Raw genomic sequence first — 19,558 nt, forward strand, 5'->3', positions numbered from 1 at the left:
TCATTTAAAAGGTAGGCAAGTATGAAGGTAGCAATAATGATTTATATACATACCCCTTTTCCATTATTGAGCTTGGGAAATACTGAAAGTGTATAGAAATAAAAGTAGATCTTATAACTTTTGAGTTAATAATGGGTTTCCTTCCTTTCTCTGATCTGGTTATTCCTTAAATATTAATTTTAAAATGATTATTTTTGCCAGTATTTACATAACCAGGTAAACTAACAACTGGGTATGGTAATTAAGCTAAATTCTTGGGAGTTCCCTGGCGGCCTAGCGGTTAGGATTCTGGCCTTTCACTGCTGTGCCCTGGGTTCAATCCCTGGTCAGGGAACTGAGATCCCACAAGCCACGTGGGGTGGCCAAAAACAACAACAACAACAACAAAAAGCTGAATTCTTTATAGTTATCTAATCTGATGAATGCTTACACACCATATGCAAACTGCTGTTTTATTTGCAAATGACCCAGGTGAGAAAAAAAAATCTGGATATGAAACAATATAGTGTGAATCATATCTAATTTTAAATATTTTAATTTATATACTTTCGTGATTATAGGTCAATAAGAAATCCACTTTTCAGATTTTATTTCATTACAGAATATATTTGATAAGGATACATACAAACAGAATCATCTTTAATACATATCGTTTACTGGTGCCCGGCATTTCCGCAGCAGGCTGGAGATGTAATAAAAAATGCTTCCCAATGTTCAGCTTCGTCGGCCACTCTAAACAACCAGTGCTGTAGAGTTGATGGTTCAATTCATTTACTTGCCTAGAACAAGTAAAAATCTTAACATTCGTCTTTAAGTCTGTTTATTACTCTTCTATTTTAAAATCTGAGATACATTCCCCAATGTAAACAATAAATTCCAATCTGCCACACAACTGAAATGGATAAGGCCTTCTCTGTTTTACTCAGCAGAGCGCAATCTTATTTCATAGCGTGATAAGCCGTCCATGCACAAAAGACAGGAAAAGAAGCTGCCCTTAGTACCTGGTGGAGCCTTCCAGACTTCTCCCCGCTGCAGGTGTATGGTACACTAGAGAGATATCTTTTTGACTTGGTCTACTTGGTCTTAAAATACAAATATACAATGTCCGTAAGCATTAAAATAGTAAAGCCTAGCCTTACGTATTCATTATGAATTGCTAAAATCCTATACAAGTACAAATACCATATCATGCCAATTAATATACAGAGGAAGGTGGCTAGTTGTCTCCACCATTCACCAGGGCCTGTGAACAGGGAACAGAGGGGACGTGATTCGTGTAGGCTTTAAGTGGCTGACTGCATATGGTTAGGCAGACAGTCTAGCTGGAACTCTGAAATGCCTGGGTACCCTGCTGCAATAGTTAAGTTAATCTGGAGTAGAATCTGCTTAACACAAGAAGAATCTGACCCCTTTCTCACCAGCCTCCCAGAGGGAGAACTGAATGAAACCTTAGAAAATGTTAACCAAATAAAGTCTTATTTGCATTTCCTGATTCAGTTGTGCAAATCAGTTATCCATACTCTTCTCCATCGACTTATCCTTTTAGGACCAGTTAATCAACAGCGATCATGATTCAGTACCTCGTTATCATAAATATTTGACTTAGCAACCTCCATGGTGACATAGTAAAGCCTATATACAATCTTTGAAAAGGCATCTGTGACCGTTTTTGAAGAGTTCATAGAAAAGTTATGAAGGATACACCAGTCACTTCTCGATGTCACCGTAATGTAAACCTTGGCATCTTTTTTATATTAAGTGTTTTATATATTGTACAACAAAAGAGAGACCTGAATGGCTGACCCGCTGTGACGCTCACCGATCCACTAAGCTAAGGTAACCAGTAAAGGGCAAAATTTTCCTGAGGTTTGTGAGAACTCTTCAAACAAAGCAGAAATCACAGTGACCGAGTGAGCGAAACTCGAGTCTGTACCTCCTGGCCCGTTCTGCTCCCCCGGGTTCTTGCCGGGACTAAATGACCCGCCACTGCATGATGCTCGTGTCTTTGCCGCCAGTGGAGATGAGGTGGCTGTCGTCACAGAGGAAATCGACGTTGGTCACGTGACTGCTGTGCCCGCTGTACACGTGGCTGGGAGCCTGGGGAAGAATGACATGGAGGGAGCTGAACGCAAAGCCATCGAGGCGGGCTTGGAAGTGCTGGACGTCTACGTTCGTGCCAAACCGCATGGCGCCCCTATACATTGAGAATCTGGTCTGGAGGGGACGGAGGCGGGCAGGGAGAGGTTCAACCCCAGAGGCTGCACCAGGCACAGGCCGGCCCAAAGGAGGGCGGACCGGGTGCAGGGGTGGAGGGGAGGGTCTCCTAGGAGGAGGGTCAGGTCTGGGAAGAACGAGGAGGGGTGTTCCAGGCACTGGTGTGGGCTCGGCTCAGCAGGGCTGGAGCAGAGGAAGCCATGGTGGACAGCAGAGGAGGGGGGCCCACGAAGTGCAGAGGTGGGCGAGCCAGAACCAGATGGGGGGGGCGGGGTTCTCTCCGGAGGGCAGTGGAGGGGGGCCTGAAGTGCCCTGGGGCAGCCGAAGGACGGTCACCCCTGCGTTTGTGACTGGTGGCATCACTCACAGCAGCTTTCTATTCAGTTACCAACAGGCCAGGCGGTAAGTGCGCCCCGTGGGGTAAGGCTAGAGAAGGAGATGGGCCTTTACCCTGAACCGTGAGCAGGGGTAGGAGAAGAGGTGCACTTTGCCAAAGTCGTCACCGGTTGACAGGAGTTTTTTCTCGTGGGCCCGACAGGCGGCATTGATGTCGGTTCCGTCCGAGCCTTCTGGCCACACTCCTAAAACAAAGACCCCAGACAGAGCACTGGAAATACCAGGACACAGGGCCACACTGTGTGGGGACTGGCCATCGAACTCTCACGAAAATAGAAATGTCCCAGATTTAGAAACCAGGCCCAAGGAATGCTTTGTCTCAGATCATCTCCCTGCAGGCTGTTCCGGGAAACCCTCACTGCGTATGCTGTTCTGCTGCATGAGAGTTGCGGTGACAGGCCTTCAGGGCTTCCACCTCTTTCGGGCCCCTTCTTGACGCTACAGCAGAAAGCAGGCCAGAATCCCTGGTTCTGGACACAATGGCTTGCTTTTTCCCCAAAGCATCTGATGGGAAGCTGACTAGTCCTAAGCCTGCAGTTTCCTAACTTTTCTTTTTTGGGGCTAACGCTTTACATATGAGAGGCCCTCCAAAGGGCTTTTTAACTCTGGGACTGCCTGTGTGTTTCAGGCGTTCCTTGGTGTCAGCCCTTCATGGCTGCTGTCTGCCTGGTGGTACTGGGCAGGTGGGGTGTCTGCTCACTGTGGGCTGGGTGAGGCAGCAGCTCTGACTCCACAGCCCTGTGCCCAGGTGGGCCTGGGGTGTGGTCTGGGGGATGGGGTCTCCTGACCATTGCTTCAGGAAACCCTGTTGGTCCCAATAACTTTGGATATGAGAGAGCTGCAGGCACATCAGTTTCTTAACAGGCAGATCTAGAGTAAACCCAGGGCGTCCTAGTATTCAACACCAGAAGATGGTAAAACGCCAGCCCTAAGGAGGCTTGTGAAATTCTGACGAACTTACTTACAGTCATACATACAGAGATTATAAGTACTGCCTTTTCTTTTTTATTCTACTAAATTGTGGCAATTTATTTTAGACCATTTATAAACATATTCCTAATCTTAACTTTGAAGGAGGTGAAAAATTTAGTTTAAGGGCCAAAAAGATACAATCACTCTAACAAATCGTAAATAAATTGATCGGGTGCCATCTGGTCCATTTATCTAGGACGTTTGGCACTACCTCATATAAGAGGCTTCTAGAGAATTATCTCAGGACCCATTTCGTACGAGAGAAAAGGGTTCTGGTTCCTCTCGCCTGGCCAGAGCTGGGCAAGCCCTGACCCTTCCCCAGGGCTGCAGGGACTGTGTCCTGTGTCCTGTGGGGTCCACAGGGTAGCAGAGCAGTTTGAAGCCGACCAAGAGATTTCATTACTATTAGCAAGTCATTCTAAAAGTAGATACATCCTACGTTTGAACAGAATGAAAGGTGCAGAAACCTTACCAAAGACGTGGAATCCCAAAGTGCACGTGTATGTGGCCCATTCGATGTCTCTCGTAGTTTCCACACTTACAACTTGCTTACAAGCAGAGGGAACCCCTGGAAAGGCAAATGCAGGTCTGGTGACATCCGTGCCAAAGCCCTCTCTCCTTCTTGGGCAAGGCTGGGCCCTCGGAGCCAGGCCCCATCGGCTACAGAGCCCTCTGGGAGGGGGAGACCATCCACCTCCCAGCTCCGCGGGGACCGTGCTCACTGCCCAAGCCCCAGGGCCTCAGCAGGGACCCCTCTTCTTCCGTTTCTGCTCGTCTCCTTCTCTGGGTCTGTTCCCCCAGTCCGGCTTCTTTTCTTTGACCACCTCTGGTTCTGAGGCCTCTGTCTGCTCACTGTCTCCCTGGATACAACTCTACCCCCTGCTGTTAGGCTCCCTGGCCCTCTCCCAACATACGCTTGGGCGTGCGCACGCACACACAGATGCACACACGCGCGCACACACAGATGCACACACACACACACACAAACCCCATCCCTTCAGCTCTGAGTCAGGGATGGAAGCTTACGGAAACCAGTCATACCAAGTACCTGGGGCGTTGCAGGTGATTTGTTTGTTCCCCAGTTAAACTCTCACTAGTGGAGTATGAGACCACGTCTGAGAAGATTCTAGACCCCTGGCCTGTCCCTGAAAACCATCCCCCACTTCTGCCCCACATCAGGCAGGGCCTCCTGCCCCGCCCCAGGGAGGCCCCTTTCCGCCACCACCAGCAGCCCTGCCCAGGCCTGCTCCTCAACAAGGGGGTGCCCCCCCCACCCACTGGCTCTTGATGCCTGTGGCCTTGTATCTGAGATGATATTTCCTCTTCCTTAAAATGGGACAAGCCAGAAAGTGCTGTGGATCACTTGAGAGCCTGTGGGTGAAGCACGCTGCACTTGCTGGTACCTTCCGCTGGGGCAGAGACTGGGCCCGCCTCTGCCCCGGGACCCTGCACTTGGCACGCGGCAGGTGCTTGCCAGATGCTGGAGGAAGCAGTGCACGGCACGTAGCATGCGCCTGGCAAGTGCAGTCTTCACCATTCGTGCCTCCGCTGCCCGGCCCTGCCTGCGCTCAGACCTGGCCGGGAGGGGCTGAGGGAGGAGGCGGAGGGGCCCAGGGGGCTGCTGGGTCTCTGCCCGTGAGGGTGATGCCTTCACGAGGGTCCATCCCTCTCGCCCGGACAGCTCTGACCCGCTCTCTCTGCCTCTCCCTGCAGGGCCCGGCCTTCTCCTCCTGGGGGCCCGAACCCCAAGTATCTCAGTGCCAAGGCGGGGGTGTCCAGCCCAACTCCTGTACTGCGCAGAGGAGGGGCCCAGGCCCAGAGACACCATCATGTGCCCACGTTGTATGGGGCGAGGGTTTTTGCAGGAGGCCCCATTTGGTCTCAGAGTGAAGGTTCTACGTGATCTGCACCCAGACCACACCTGGGGAGCCACTCACAGTAAAGGATTTCATAGTCTCCGGAATTCGACATGAGGAATTGTGAGTTTACAGACCAGTCCAGGTGAGTGATGAAGCTGGAATGACCCTGGGAGAGAAAACACTGGGTGAGTTTCACTCGCCTGATGGATTCCCACCCACACTGTCCTGGCGTGACAAACAACTGCACAGACCCACGAGGAGAGACCAGCACGCTCACCGAGCACTTGCCGACCCGTGCGTACTTCCTCCCGTTGTCGCTGACTCCGTATATGTAGATGCAGTTGTCATGGGAGCCTATTGCTAAGAAATTCCCATCTGCGAAAACACGCAGGATTACATCTCAGTTGTTAAGAATAAACATTTTATCAATTACAAGCGATAATGCTAGTGGCCATTACAGAGTTAGAAAAAACAGCCATGAATTATTTCAAAGAGACAAAATTTGCTTTTAAATGAATCTTATACCACTTCCAAAGCTATCTTTTGAAAATCCACATCTGATCAGATTCTGCCCCTTAAGAAAACCTTCCCTGGTTGTCCCCACTGCTGAAGGATCAAGACTCAGTTCCTCAGTGGGGCCCCCAAGGCCCTCCAGGATGCGGCCGCATCACTCCTCATTGAAGAGACCGGGTTCTCTCAGGCCTCTGGCACACTTCCTCCTGCCCCCCCCCGACCTGGAAAGCCCTCCCCCTCACCTCTGTGCACACTGCCCCTCCCCCCCTGCCTGGAGGGTCTTCTCCCCTCACCTCTGTGCACGCTGCCCCCTCCCCCCCTGCCTGGAAAGCCCTCCCCCTCACCTCTGTGCACACTGCCCCTCCCCCCGTGCCTGGAAGGCCCTCCCCCTCACCTCTGTGCACACTGCCCCTCCCCCCCTGCCTGAAGGCCCTCCCCCTCACCTCTGTGCACACTGCCCCCTCCCCCCATGCCTGGAGGGTCTTCTCCCCTCACCTCTGTGCACACTGCCCCTCCCCCCATGCCTGGAGGGTCTTCTCCCCTCACCTCTGTGCACACAGCGCCCCCCTTATCCCCCCCCGCCCCACCCGGAAGGCCCTTCCTGCTGCTCTTCCAATGGGCCATCAGTTAGCACCTCCTTTACCCAGGTTTCTGGCATCAGGAAAGCTTAAGGAATGAGGCCATGACGCTCGTGTAGAAACACAAGGGAAGGAGCTCACTGTAATGTAAAAGCAGAGCAGCCCCTGTCTCTGGCAGATGAACCTGCCAAGTGTGAAGCCAAAGTGGGGAGGCCCAGAGTGTACTGGGAAGGAAGTAGGGCCTGAGAGACTAGTCTGGAGGAGGTCAGACTTTCCTGGGGCCAGGAACCGGAAGGAAGGAGAAAGGAACCACATGGGGGGCGGACAACCTGCACCCAGAATGGAGCCTAGAGAAGGGGGGTCTCTGCCCACGAGCTCGGGGACAGCAAATGCGTCCCTCCTCTCACTGAGCGCCAGTTCCTCCATCCACGAAGCACGGCACCTTCTCATCGAAATTCAGAGGATTCCCTTGGACAATGTCTGTAAAGGTCCTAGCGGCCAGTGGCACGTCATGAGGTCAATAAGGGTTCTCCCCCCACCTCTTCCCCCTGGTTTTCCTTCTCGCGAGGTAGGAAGACCTACAGGAAATAGCATGGCCTGGCACCATCAGGAAATGGTATTTTCGGAAGTCTTGGCCAATGCCTGGTCAAAATCCAGGTGTCGGCAAGTCAGAGTTAGCCTGTGCAAAGCAGGACTCGTGAGTGGGTGGGGTAAGTGGGCCGAGGACTGCTGAAGCTGGGGGACGGGCCACCCTCTGCTGCTGATGGTTCTAGAGAAGGCCAGAGAGCTGCCCGGCAGACCACCTGCACTTGATCCTCCAGCAGATGAAGCCCTGACGATAGTGCTGAGGATGACAGTAGACAGTAAATGCTAACAAGAATTACTATCAAATAATCATAACAGTCGACATTTGTTGAGTAACTACTATGTACCAGTACTATTATAAACTCTTCCTGTATTCACTTATTTAATCCTCATAGACCCCTGTGAGGTAGATATTATCTCCACTTTTCAGGAGAGGAAACTGAGGCATGGATGGTAAAGTAACTTGCACAAGGTCACACAGGTTTATGGAAGCTGGGATTCGAACCCAGAAGTCTGACCAGAGCCTGAGCATTTCTTTGCTAAATGCCACTGCCCCTGGGACAAAGAATAAGGGTAAAGAACAGCTGAAAATCTGATAAATGATGTACGCATCCTGGCTTGTACACTCTTTGTTTTAACATCTTTATTGGAGTATAATTGCTTTACAATGGTGTGTTAGTTTCTGCTTTATAACAAAGTGAATCAGCTATACATATACATATATCCCCATATCTCCTCCCTCTTGCGTCTCCCTCCCATCCTCCCTATCCCACGCCTCTAGGTGGTCACAAAGCACTAAGCTGATCTCCCTGTGCTATGCAGCTGCTTCCCACTATATCTACTGGCTTGTACACTCTTAAGCACAACGATCTTTAGATAAGAACGACCTCATCATTTGTTAACTCTAAAATAATGAGCTCTCTTTCATCATGGAACCATTTGTTATGATTTTGCCTACTCCATCTTTTATGATTTTGACTACTCTAAGTACCTTATAAGTGAAATCATAGAATATTTGTCTTTTGGTGACTGGCTTATTTCACTTGGCATGATGTCAAGGTTCTTCCATGTTGTAGCATGTGTTAGAATTTCCTTCCTTTTCAAGGCTGAATAATATTCCACTGTATATCACATTTTACTTATCTGTTCATCTGTTGATGGACACCTGGATTGCCTCCATGGTTACTTATTGTCAATAACGATGCTATGAACATGGGTGTACACATACCTCTTTGAGACTCTGCTTTCAATTCTTTTGGGTATGTATCCAGAAGTGAATTGCTGGACCATATGCTAACTCTACTTTTAATTTTTTTAGGAACCACTGTACTGTTTTCTGCAATGGCTGTACCATTTTACATTCCCACCAACGGTGCACATTTCTCCGCATCCTCACCAACACTTGTTGTTTTCTGTTTTTTTTTTGATAGTAGCCATCTTAATGGGTGTGAGATGGCGTCTCATTGTAGTTTTGACTTGCATTTCCCTAATGAGAAGTGATGTTGAGCATCTTTTCACGTGCTTACTGGCCATTTGTATGTCTTCTCTGAAGAAATGCCCATTCGAGCCTTTTGCCCGTTTTTGAGTGGGTTGCTAGTTTTTCGGTTGTTGCTCCAGGAGCACATGAACAGTTGCCTGTCAGGGGACTGGAGGTGAGGGGTGGGTAGCTGCCACTGTGCTAAGAGCTGAAACTGACTGAAATTAACTGCAACTTAACCATCCAAGTCTTTCTCTGGAAGTTGCAAGCCTTCAATAGACTCTGGCTTTCCAAAACAGTTCTATCAGGCAGATTCTGCCAGTTGCTGTCTAGGTGGGGAGACAGATTCCTGCTGGTTCCTACTCACCATCTTCCCAGAATCCTCTCTCAAACCCCCCACTTAAAAGCCAACTTTGAGGTATAATCTACACGCAATAAAATGCACATATTCTAAGAGCTTTGACAAAAATACCTGTATAACTACCATCTCCATATCTGTTTTTAAAGATGAATGAAAAATAGGATTTCACAATCTCCCTTGGCAATTCACTTCTAACAGCCTAATGAGATTGTAATTTCTCCTTAAAATTCGAAATAGAAAGTTTTCATGTAACGGTTTAAGCTCATTCATAAATATGTAATAAAACTGTCTGCCTAATACATCAAAACCAAGCAGTTTCAGTCAATATGCTAATCAGAGGCCAGATGAAACCCAAGTGCTGCCTATTTCTCGGGCCTCCAGAGCACTTTCTCATCCTGTGAACCACGTCCTTTCACCCATAAACTCTCTATGCCTCACCCCCAGCTCTCTCTGAGACTACAAAATTCCTAAACTTACTCGACTAAAAGAAGCTGGCATTTGATCCCAAATAGAAATCAGCTGGAGGACTGACTCATAAGAACAGAGAGCAGGGGTCTGGTCACCCGGAGGAGAAAGATAGCACCATAGCCAGTTTCACTGACTGCCTCTTGACAGGGTTTGGGGATGGGTTTCCACACAGCTCTTAACTAAGTCCAGCAGTATTTTAGGAGCAGGGAGAATTTGTCCAGCTGTGCAAACGACGAAACTGAGGTTCAGTAACTTGCCTGAGACGACACAGCTCAGTGCGTGGCAGGGCTTGGCCTGGGCTGGAAGGACGAGTGAACTGTGGGCATGGGAGGCAGTGCGCCAGGTGGGGGCACAGCAGGGTCTCCAGGGTAGCTGTATGGCTGCTGTGCATCTGCCCTGCTTGTCACACGGGGCAGGTGATCCGGGGCTCCGCGGGAGACTGCTGCACCTGTACGGGGAGCACGCCTGGTGGAGCGCAGGCTCGGGGACGTTGTGTGGGCAGGAGAGAGGTTGGCTGGGTGGCAGGGGCTGCATCCCAGCGGGTCTCTAGTCCCACCTGGGCAGCAGAGGTGGGATTCGATGCTGGGGTGATGCAAGTGAACACCAGATTCTGATTCATTCTTATAAAAGCAGAGAAACTCCACGTTTCAATGATACGGATAAGATTAAAGAAGAGATCAGTATAATCACATGAGCAATGCATTAGTTCACTGTGATCTTCCCTTTTTCATCTTCACGTTTAGGGTTTTAGATTTTTAATCCAAGTTTCAACAGGTTGAAACTAGACCAGGCAGGCTAAGTGTTTGCAGTTGGGCTTAACAAACATGAAATTATCTTCTTCCTATCTCTTCTTTTAAAAAATTTACAAATTTAATCCAATCAAAACTCCATTGGTCCACTGACAAAGTGCTCTGTAAGGTTCCTGATGTGCGTGTCAAGTTTGAGAACTGCCCCTACTACAGTTCTATATTTAATGAACCTACGAGGGGCCTGGCAATCGTAGTTGACTATGGTTTCAGTAAAAATTCACATAACATTAGCTTATTAGCATTAGGCCATCTTATGTAAGATATTGCATAAATGAAAACATGTAATAAAATGTGACTGAAATGGTTATCAGATGACCCACAGAAATGCCTACAGGTTTGCGGTTCTCAGGATGCCAAAGAACCCCTCCACCAGCCCACCCACTCTGGGCGATTCTAATGCACGCCAAAGGCTCTGCTTCACTGGCTCCCAGCGTGCACCTGTGTCTGGGACTATCGCTCTGAACCTCCCACTTCAACCAAACGCCAGATACAGATTAGCCACTGAAGCCTGGACCTCTCACTAGTGCCTGCGGAATTGAGAAATTATCTGAAAAGATTTAGTTCTCAGCCCATACAGTTTAACTTCAGGAAGCAACTGCTCACCTCTCACCCCCCCCTGCACAACATAACATCAACCTTAAAGAGGTTTTACAAAGCAGTCTCACTTCCACCTAAGCTCATCCTACACAACCCATCTGCGGCAGCAGGTAGGTGTCTGCTAGCGAAGAAATGTGATCATGCTGAAGTTTGGGGAAGGCATTCTGGCTTATTCATGATTTAACTTGAATTTTAGGCTAGCTAAAACAGCCTATTTGTGGCCTATCAAACATACACTGTACATCTGCTTTACTCATTAAAGAAAAGGGTGCATTGACCAGAAGTAAAGAATATCCACGTTAAAAATAAAGATTAAATGCCTCTCTTCCTGGGATGCCAGTGCTGGGCCTCCCTCAATGATAAGATTCCTTTTCCAGGCACCAGGTGCCGTCCTGACTTGCTGTGTATGTGCTCATCTGTTCTTTTTTTTAAACCTTGAAGAAATGTCTCCCTGACTTGTTTGAAGTTCTTTGTTCTGACAAGAATAAAACTGTGCTGCAAACCATGCTTCTCCGGAGCAGCGCCTCAGAATTATCTGAGAGGCTGTCTCCTGGGCTATGGTCCTCACTTTGGCTCAGTTCTATGCCCATTAGAGACTGGCTTATTGATTATTTCCATCTACATTGCTTGGTGTAGTTGGCAGGATATCAAAAAAAAAAAAAAAAACCCCACGTGGGGTCACCTGGAGTCTACTTTTCTCCCCCCAGCCTTTGATATTTATTTATTTATTTATTTTTGGCTGCGTCGGGTTTTAGTTGCGGCCCGTGGGATCTTTCGTTGCGGCGCACGGGATTCTCTCTAGTTATGGCGTGCGAGCTCCAAGGCGCATGGGCTCTGTAGTTGCAGCACGTGGGCTCTCTAGATGAGGTGTGCGAGCTCAGTAGTTGTGGTGCACGGGCTTAGTGGCCCCGCGGCATGTGGGATCTTGGTTCCCTGACCAGGGATCGAACCTGCGTCCCCTGCACTGGAAGGCGGATTCTTTACCACTGGACCACCAGGGAAGTCGCTGGAGTCTACTTTGGATGGATGCTGGGTATCAAGCACGGACCCTCTGAGCCCCAGCCCCAGACCCCCAGCTTCACAGCACTCTTCGGTGGTTGAAGTTCGGTGAGTTGAGTTCAGTTGAGGTTGGTTGGTTCGGTGAGGTTTTCCTGATGTCTGGGTCTTCTTGTATGAAGTGGCAGTCCGTGACTTTTATTTGAGCTGTCATCTTAAGACCTGGACTCTTAAGGGGGTACCAGTACATTTCCTAGGTGAAAGGAACCTAGCGGGAAGTTACAGGCAAGGGATCTAGATGGAGTTTCCAGGTAAGAAAACTAGAAGGAATTTCCAGGCAGGAAAGGCCTAGAAGGAACTTTGGGGTAAACTGGGTTGGTTGACTTTTTCTAAAATGTGGCTTAAAATTGGAAAGATTTGTACTGTATAATAAAATGAAACTAAAATAAATCAGGAAATTGCGCTTCTAACGCCTAACGGCTCCCAGACAGGCCAGCCACTCACTGGAACTCCGGCTGGCTTCTACAATTGTAGAAATAATCTAGCTCTAAAATGGCCAGAAGGGGACTCTTCTGACATTCTAAAACTGATTTTTGCATGTGCAATTAAAGAAAGCTGGCTTGATAAATCATTTTTCTTCAAAATTCTGACCTGAGAGAATAAAAGTACTCCTAGGAGCAAACTTGAAGGTATAACTCTTATCATGTCCTTGAAATGCAAGCACAGCCCACACCGCCTGAGACCACAGCCTTGGCTCAACTAGTAGAACCTAAAACTGCAGAAAAGGGGAAATGAGACCTTTAAAAACTCAAGCAGGAAAACTATGAGATCTCTGTCTGTCTATCTGGATGTGTGTATGTCTGTATGTACATTATAAATATAACATGCTTCTACCTCCAAATGATATTATCAAAATTAATTTGAAAAAGAGCTCTATTTAATTGACTTAAAAGTAAGTGCTTACTAATGAAATATTTCTAACTATAACAAGAAACTAACCCCTCACATTTTTAAAGTATCATATGATCCAGGATTAATCTTAAATGAAAATAAGTTTAAGTTGTTGGTTTGGTTAATACAGACACGTCTTTAAGTCATCAGCATTAAGTAAAATACTTTTATTATACCTAGGTTTATTGAAAGGAAATTAAGGGACTTCCCTGGTGGTGCAGTGGTAAAGAATCCGCCTTCCAATGCAGGGGACGCAGGTTCGATCCTGGGTCAGGGAACTAAGATCCCACATGTCGTGGTGCAACTAAGCCCGTGCGCCACAACTACTGAGCTCGTGTAACTCAACTGGAGCCCGTGTGCTGCAAAGTACAGAGCCCATGCGCCTTGGAGCCTGCACGCCACAACTAGAGAAGAGAAAAAAAACCCCGCACACCACAACTAGAGAGAAGCCCGTGCACCACAACGAAGAGCCGGCGCGCCACAACAAAAGATCCCGAATGCCTCAACGGAGATCCCACGTGCCGCAACTAAGACCCGACGCAGCCAAAAAAATCTTTAAAAAAAAGTCAATAAGCTCATGTTATCTCTGTTCCAAAACTTGTCAACAAGAAAATTAACTTAGTATGATGATGTTTTCATAAGTAGGGAAATAGAGATACATGAGATAAAACTTTTTAGGTAAACTCTTTAAGAATAATTAAGTTTTATATATAGTACGTTTACTTAAAAATAGTTCCTCCAGATTTTGGTAACTTGAAACTTTATAGAGTTTTGCTAAGTTAATATAAATTATGGAAATTCATTAAATATACAGATCATTTCCAAATAAGATAAAATACTAAAACTTTAATTGCTAAGCAAATCTAAGTTTACCTACTTTGTCTTCTTATTAGAGAAAAACTAAAGATGTTTGGGTTTATTGGACACACATCTTTTTAAAATTTATTTATTTATTTATTTATTTTTGGGTGTGTTGGGTCTTCGTTTCTGTGCGAGGGCTTTCTCTAGTTGCGGTGAGCGGGGGCCACTCTTCATCGTGGTGCGGGACACACATCTTATACCACATTGAGAAAAGAAATTATGCTATAAGAAGATGTATGTTTCTAGACGTTATAGAAAATGTTCATAAGTTTGCCAATCGGGAAATGTTAATATGGGAAACAGTTCACAATTGCTTCTTGGTTTTTGCTAGAGGTTAATGTTTTTTAAGGGTTAAAAATTATAATATATATGTAATTCATGCTACTAGAAATAATAAGGGAAATATTTCAGTATACAAGGAAAATAAGATGTGTGTTTTCAGTAAAAGAAGATACGGAATGGAAATGCATTTTGTTAAGGGAAAAGAAAGTGATTTTGTCCTGAAGCATCTCAAAGAGAGATATTAAACTAATTAGGTTTATTTGGTGTGTTAAATAACATGGGAAGCATGGTCAAATAAAAGATAACATTAAGCCTTCTTTATGTTCTGTCTATGTAAGTATATATTATAGGTGTTCCAGAAATTATATGAAATTCTTGGAAATCTTATCTGTCCCGACATAAAATGCTATTTGTCATCAAAATTGAGGCTCACACTAAAGGGCCTGAACCCAAGTATTAGGGAAATGCTCCAGCTGACTTTCAGGCAAAGGCAACAACAAAATCTGTAAAGGTTATGTAACGATGTAGATACAAAAAATTTTCTGCTTCTACAAAAGTTAACCCCCCATTGTTAGACTTCTGCCATCCTGACGCTTGTGACGTGGCAGCAGTCTGCTCCTAAACCAGATAAGATGGGCAGACAGTAGCTGTGAGGTAAAACAGCCAGGGCTATGGGAAACCCATGACGGCTGCTTGGCTCTCCCTGCTCCCTGGAAAACCCCATTTTTGTTTGATGGGTTAAAGCCTTCTCTTGCTGCAAGGCTAATGTCCTCACAATGACAAAGAAACTGTTAGAAATGGTGCTTTCCACTTGGGATATACTTTCCACAATCTCCAGTGTTCAAAGGCACCCATGTCACTGGGAAAATCATATAAGCCTTAACAAAAACCTTAAAAATTACTTGAAATTATCACTGTCACTATCACTCTCAATCGTCAGACAAGGTCAACAGAACTGATGGAAAAACTGGACTCAAGTGGAACAAAAATTAATTACATGGGATTGAATGAACTGATAAATATGATTATAAGTTTTGTGACTTTCATCTGAAATATTACTGGCTTTTAATCTTTGTTTTCCAGATAAGGGAACCTTTCCCCTTAAGCTAATTATGACTTACAGCAGTTTAGTAAATTATACCTTTGTAAACAGAATTGAAGCATTTATCTTTTCTCTTTACCTGACCTCTCCAGAATTTGGAAACTCTTAGGTTCCCAGCAGCCTTTCCAGGTGAATAAGGAAGGCCCTTTCCTGGCAGGTGCAGTAACCTCAAGATATTTTGGACCTTGAGAAAAGAGCAATTCACCTAAGTCTATAGGTATCGCAGGCAGAATCTAATGGCAAGTCTTTGGTGTGGCTTTCCTGGCTTTGAGAGGGCTTTTGAAAGTTCAATTTGAGATTCCCTATGAAAAGTTCCAGCAAAGCCAAATTTAAAAGAGCTTATATGATCAATTACATTTATTTAAGTAATCAGGCCAAGTTTACTGAAACCAGACGTATTTTGCAAACAATTTAGTCTTAATTTGACTATATTTGGTAAAAATGAGGATTATCTATTTATTTAACATAGAATTGTATATATTTATTTAAAAGCCTGCATGTTCTTCCCTGGACTTAAAACAAAGCACAGCACGTTGAATGCTGGCCACATGACTAAATACGAAATTTCTCTTCACTCACACGTGAATCTGGGCTGGGGATGGGCATCAGATTAAGTTCTTTTTTTTCATCCTTAAGACCATTTCAAGGTCAAGTTATTTGCTTTGTTAGTTTTTCAAATATTTATTAGCTAAAATGAGGATAATTTGGAAAGAAAAATTATGTTTCAATAACACACCTTTGTGGATATTGAGGTTTCATATATATTGAGGTTTCTGTATTTACTACCTACATCCAAGATGCTTCTTTGTTGCTATGTTACATTAAAGTTTAACTGAATTATTAACAGGATATTCTAAGCTTGTTTCTGAAGCTGATTACAGTTATTTATCTTTGGATGAAGATCAGATGCACCATGACCTGCACCCAGGAGATTATGAATACTGTAAAAGACATTTTTTAAAGAACTCTCTCTCCAACCTAGATGGAAGGATCCTTATCAGGTACTCTGCACAGTGAAAGTGAAGGGAATTGACTCCTGAATTCATATTCCCCACTTAAAAAGGGCCTCCGCACCAGACTGCTCTACCTCTACCTTTGAGGACTGCTAACCTCAAACTCACCTTAAAACAACCATCAAGCCAGGTAGAGAAGATGACAACAACAGTAGACCGGTGGTCCACAAATCCAGACTAGGTCTGGAAGACCCATCCTACCAGTTCAATTGAACTGTTTACTAAATGTTTGTCTCCCTATCAAAATTGAAGGTTACTGTTTTATTTTTAGCTATATTTTTGCCCCAAAGTTCAGGATGGAAAAAAAATTCTTTAGTAAAGTTATCACAGAGTATAGCTATGGGGGGAAAATCTAACCAATTGGTGGATCTGTCGTCAAATTCCTTGGTCAATACAAGACCGATATAAGCCCCTCATAATACGTATCGCTGACCGTTCAGGTTTTCCTAATGTGACCACTCACCCAGACTAACCTCTCTCTGACCTAATCTTTCAGGTTCAAACTTTTCAACATATTAATATGTCCATCCCTTGTCTGATACTATCCTCAGTCCTTAGAGACCGAGCACAACTTACCCTAGGGCCCCTTGATCTGTCCCTTACTTAACTGAAAAATGTCTTGAAGAGAAAAATGCGAGTAAATTATGCCAGCAACTACTGTATATTAAATACCATGCAAATGAGTTTTGGAAAGTCTACAAGAGAAGTGATCCATAGTTTAATATTGTGTTGACAGGCTTCTCTGGTGGCGCAATGGTTAAGAATCCATCTGCCAATGCAGGGGACACAGGTTCAAGCCCTGGTCCGGGAAGATCCCACATGCTGCGGAGCAACTAAGCCCATGCACCACAACTACTGAGCCTGCGCTCTAGAGCCTGCGAGCCACAACTACTGAGCCCACATGCCACAACTACTGAAGCCCACACGCCTAGAGCTTCTGCTCCGCAACAAGAGAAGCCACCGCAATGAGAAGCCTGCGCACCGCAACGAAGAGTAGCCCCCACTCACCGCAACTAGAGAAAAGCCCGTGCGCAGCAACGAAGACCCAACGCAGCCAAAAATAAATAAATAAATAAATTTATAAAAAAAAATTGTGTTGACAAAACTCCCAATTCATGAGGCTATCAATGAGAGCACTCTGGGAGGGATCACCTGTGCTCCCCCAGGTTTTGTCTTCATAAGTGGTATTGGAATTGACCCACCTTCCCAAGGATGGGCACATAAATTTCTTAAAAGCTGACAAATAGAAGGTTTACTCTTATTGGGACATTATGTTACTCCATTGTCTGTACATCAGGAAATAGATGAACCTCCTTTGTCTCTTCATTACAGAGTCAAGAGAACCATGTTAGCAAGATACTAAGATACCTGGTGGCAAAATCTTTGGGGAATCTTAATTCCTAGTGCAGGATATATGGTTTACATATTGTTACAAAAAAGATGATCAGAAATCTATCAGCCATCGTTGGTTAAATAGCCAAAGAGACAGCAAGAAGCATTGCAGCACAACAGACATCCCTAAATTCCTTAGCCCAAGTAACATTAGATAACAGGGCTGCCTTAGATTTTCTACTGGCTAAACAAGGGGGTGTTTGTGCTATTATTGCTCATACTGTTTGTTGCACTTATATCAGTACCTCTGGAGAAACTGAGATGCACCTAGAAAGAATGTCCCAAAAGGCAAAACGGTCATAAGATATAAGAAAAACTGACCCTTTAAATGATCTGTTTGGTTGGCTCCCCTCAGATATAGGCAATTTTTTTGTTCTGCTTGACAGATGATTATCATTTTCATAATGTGTATTATTATTCTTTTCCTAGCCATCAAGTTACTCATGACATATATCACTGCTTGCTTTAAGCCTACTGCTAAAAGCACATGTACAATGTTTGCATGACAATTTGATACAACTGAAAAAATATATAGCCTATAAAATATTTCCCAATTAGCATACCTCTGTACTTGTTCACTATGTCTGCTTAGTTTCCCCCTAATGTGCATAACTAGGCAAATCTCCATACATATATAAACAACAAAAAAGAGGCCAAGCACCAAGGGACATGATGGACACAGGGCAGGCAGCAACCACCCTGACATCAAGGGACAAACATTTTGATCATCAATGCTTTCTATTGAAAGATTTATGATCAAAAGAGGCAATTAACGCAAAAATTTTCACATACTGAGACATGGAGAAATCATTCTGGCTTATACATGATTTAACTTGAATTTTACACTAACTAAAACAGTCTGTTTGTGGCTTATCAAACATACATCTGCTTTAATCATTAAAGAAAAGGGTGCACTGACCAGAAGTAAAGAATGTCCATGTTAATTTACATTCCCACCAACAGTGCAAGAGGGTTCCCTTTTCTCCACACACTCTCCAGCATTTATTGTTTCTAGATTTTTTGATGATGGCCATTCTGACTGGTGTGAGGTGATACCTCACTGTAGTTTTGATTTGCATTTCTCTAATGATTAGTGATGTTGAGCATCCTTTCATGTGTTTGTTGGCAATATGTATATCTTCGAACCTAGGGGCAGGACAGGAATAAAGACGCAGACGTAGAGAATGGACTTGAGGACACGGGGAGGGGGAAGGGTAAGCTGGGACGAAGTGAGAGTGGCATGGACATATATACACTACCAAGTGTAAAATAGATAGCTAGTGGGAAGCAGCCACATAGCACAGGGAGATCAGCTCGGTGCTTTGTGACCACCTAGAGGGGTGGGATAGGGAGGGTGGGAGGGAGACGCAAGAGGGAGGAGATATGGGGAAATATGTATATGTATAGCTGATTCACTTTGTTATAAAGCAGAAACTAACACACCATTGTAAAGCAATTATACTCCAAGAGAGATGTTAAAAAAAAAAAAAAAAGAAGAATGTCCATGTTAAAAATAAGGATCAAATGCCTCTTTTCCTAGGATGCCAAAGCTGTTACTCCTTCAATGATAAGACTCCCTTCCTAGGCACCAGGTGCCATACTGACTTCCTGTGTACATGTTGATTTGTTTTTTTTAACCTTGCAGAAATCTACCCTTGACTTGTTTGATGTTCTTTGTTCTGACAAGACATAAAACTGCTGAAAACCACACTTCTCTGGAGAAGTTCCTCAGAGTTATCTGAGAGGCCATCTCCCGGGCAATAGTCCTCAGTTTGACTCCAAGAAAGCTCTTTTCTACCCCTATTATAGACTGGTTTATTGATTATTTCCCTCGACACTGCCTATGTCACTGACTGCAAAGGCAGCATTTATCACGGTCAAGCCTGGCAGCTGGAGTGTATTGGTCCTTCCCAGCATCCTGGGGGTGAGCTCCACCCATAAAGTTCAAGAATTGTTTGCTTTTCCTCTAGCTGCTAGCACAACATCCAGAACTTGCAAGACACTGATGGAATGAGAAAAAAGCCCTCATAGTTTGATGTCTTCTCTTAGCAAAGCACAGCTCAGGGAGCCACTGGGAGATGGCTGCAAATGCAGGCTGGGATTTGGCAGCAGTTTCCTGTGTGGCAGCCTGT

General features: G+C 45.2%; 1 protein-coding gene across 10 annotated transcripts in view; it reads right to left on the bottom strand.

Annotated features, from left to right (window-relative positions):
• Positions 1-386: 386 nt before the first annotated feature.
• The window catches only part of EML1 (EMAP like 1), a 204,819-nt gene continuing 185,647 nt past the window's right edge, over positions 387-19,558 (bottom strand). For 8 of the 10 annotated variants that reach the window (XM_082387710.1, XM_082387709.1, XM_082387715.1 and 5 more), the window contains 5 exons: positions 5,719-5,816; positions 5,520-5,607; positions 4,055-4,150; positions 2,665-2,795; positions 387-2,097 (listed from right to left, as the gene is read on the bottom strand). In XM_082387710.1, the coding sequence (XP_082243836.1) occupies positions 1,972-2,097; positions 2,665-2,795; positions 4,055-4,150; positions 5,520-5,607; positions 5,719-5,816 (539 nt within the window). In that variant the 3' untranslated portion in view covers positions 387-1,971. The remainder of the gene's footprint in view (positions 2,098-2,664; positions 2,796-4,054; positions 4,151-5,519; positions 5,608-5,718; positions 5,817-19,558) is intronic. The other 2 variants (XM_082387711.1, XM_082387712.1) reach the window with 2 other exon arrangements.

The sequence above is a fragment of the Balaenoptera borealis genome (genome assembly GCF_965194805.1).
Source record: "Balaenoptera borealis genome assembly, chromosome: 3".
NCBI classification, from domain to species: domain Eukaryota; kingdom Metazoa; phylum Chordata; class Mammalia; order Artiodactyla; family Balaenopteridae; genus Balaenoptera; species Balaenoptera borealis.